Here is a 1,642-nt window from a genome sequence, read left to right on the forward strand (position 1 = left end):
AAACACTTTTTTCTCGAATCAATGCAAAAATGCTCCGGAGGGTTCCTCCTGGGATTGCAGTCGCTTTTTCATTTACTGTTTTTTAGAATTAAATATTAATGATATGAAGGATGTGCCTTTTTAACTTCAAACCTTTAGTCATCAGACGCCTGAAAACATGCAGAGCTTAGCCTTTGCTCATGGCCCCACCATCCTGCTTCCACGAGGAAAAACAGATCCTTTGATAACGTTCGAACTGGATAATATCAGAGGAACAAGTGTATCATACGTTTGTGGAAGCATCGACTTAAAGCCTGTCCATTGACTGTTTTTATTCAGTATTTTACTGATTTTATTTATAACGCCACTAAACTCCTTCTTTTGTTAACGTTTAGATTGAGAGACCCCTCGGACAAATTACATATTCTACATTTAAGGGGGCTAGCCAAGTGGACACTACATAGGAACATTATTTGAACAAATAAACAGCCTAAAAAGGTTCTTTGAACATCAGATTAAAACGTTTCTTTAAAACCTTGTTAGAACCAATAGGTAACGTTAGCCAAAGTTGTGAGAACGTTCCCCGCTAGCTGGGTAGCCCCACCATCCTGCTTCCACGAGGAAAAACAGATCCTTTGATATGGTACGAACTGGATAGTATCAGAGGAACAAGTTTATCATACATTGGTGGAAGCATCGGCTTAAAGCCTCCATTGATTTTATTTATAACGCCACTAAACTCCTTCTTTTGTTAATGTTTAGATTGAGAGACCCCAGGGACAAATTACATATTCTACATTCAAGAACAAATAATAATATTAAGAGCTAGCCAATATCTAAGAAACCCTGAGGTGGAAACTAAATTATGCAACTTACAGTCTTAAATATTTTTAACGGACCAACATGCAGTCACCTGTATAACTAGCTAAGGAGAAAACAGAACAGCTTCTTCCCACTTGCCCATTGTTATTATTAACTTAAGATATGAGTACTAAAAGGACTTAAAATATATGTTGTTTTTTTCCCCCATCAGAATCTAACACATACAATAACGATGTCCTCCGGATTGTGATGGTGGGGAAGACCGGTGTTGGGAAGAGCGCCTCAGGAAACACCATTCTGGGAAAAGAGCACTTTGAATCAAAGTGCTCTCCTGATTCTCTGACTGTTACCTGTGCTAAGGCCTTTGGTGAAGTGGATGGACAGAGAGTTGCTGTCATTGACACTCCGGGTCTGTCTGACTCCAGGTTTGATGCAGAGGAGACCAGAGGCAGGATTAACCAGAGCATTGCTTATGCTTCTCCTGGACCCCATGTCTTCCTGGTCGTCATCAGACTGGGCAGATTCAAAGATGAAGAAATACAGTCGGTGCAGAAGATTCAGGAAATCTTTGGAGAGGAAGCAGACAGATACAGCATGGTTCTCTTTACCTACGGTGATCTGCTCAAAGGAACACCTATCGAAGAGTTCTGGAAGGAAAGTGGAGATCTGCAGGAACTTGTGGGGAAATGTAATGGGCAGTACCACGTCTTCAATAATAAGGTGGAGGATCGTTCTCAAGTCAGAGAGCTGCTCGACAAGATCAGAAACATAACAGAGAAGAACGGAGGAAGCCATTACACCAATGAGATGTTCCAGAAGGTAGAGAGGTTCATAGAAGCGT

General features: G+C 41.0%; 1 protein-coding gene across 1 annotated transcript; it reads left to right on the plus strand.

Annotated features, from left to right (window-relative positions):
* Positions 1-969: 969 nt before the first annotated feature.
* On the plus strand, positions 970-1,639 carry LOC104963463 (GTPase IMAP family member 2-like; the record flags this gene model as incomplete). Its single annotated transcript, XM_010792055.1, has 1 exon — positions 970-1,639. A coding segment is annotated over exon 1 (589 nt), but the record flags the coding sequence as incomplete, so codon positions are not given.
* Positions 1,640-1,642: the final 3 nt, after the last annotated feature.

This window comes from Notothenia coriiceps, unplaced genomic scaffold (genome assembly GCF_000735185.1).
Source record: "Notothenia coriiceps isolate Sejong01 unplaced genomic scaffold, NC01 NC01_scaffold00036258, whole genome shotgun sequence".
In the NCBI taxonomy this organism is placed as follows: domain Eukaryota; kingdom Metazoa; phylum Chordata; class Actinopteri; order Perciformes; family Nototheniidae; genus Notothenia; species Notothenia coriiceps.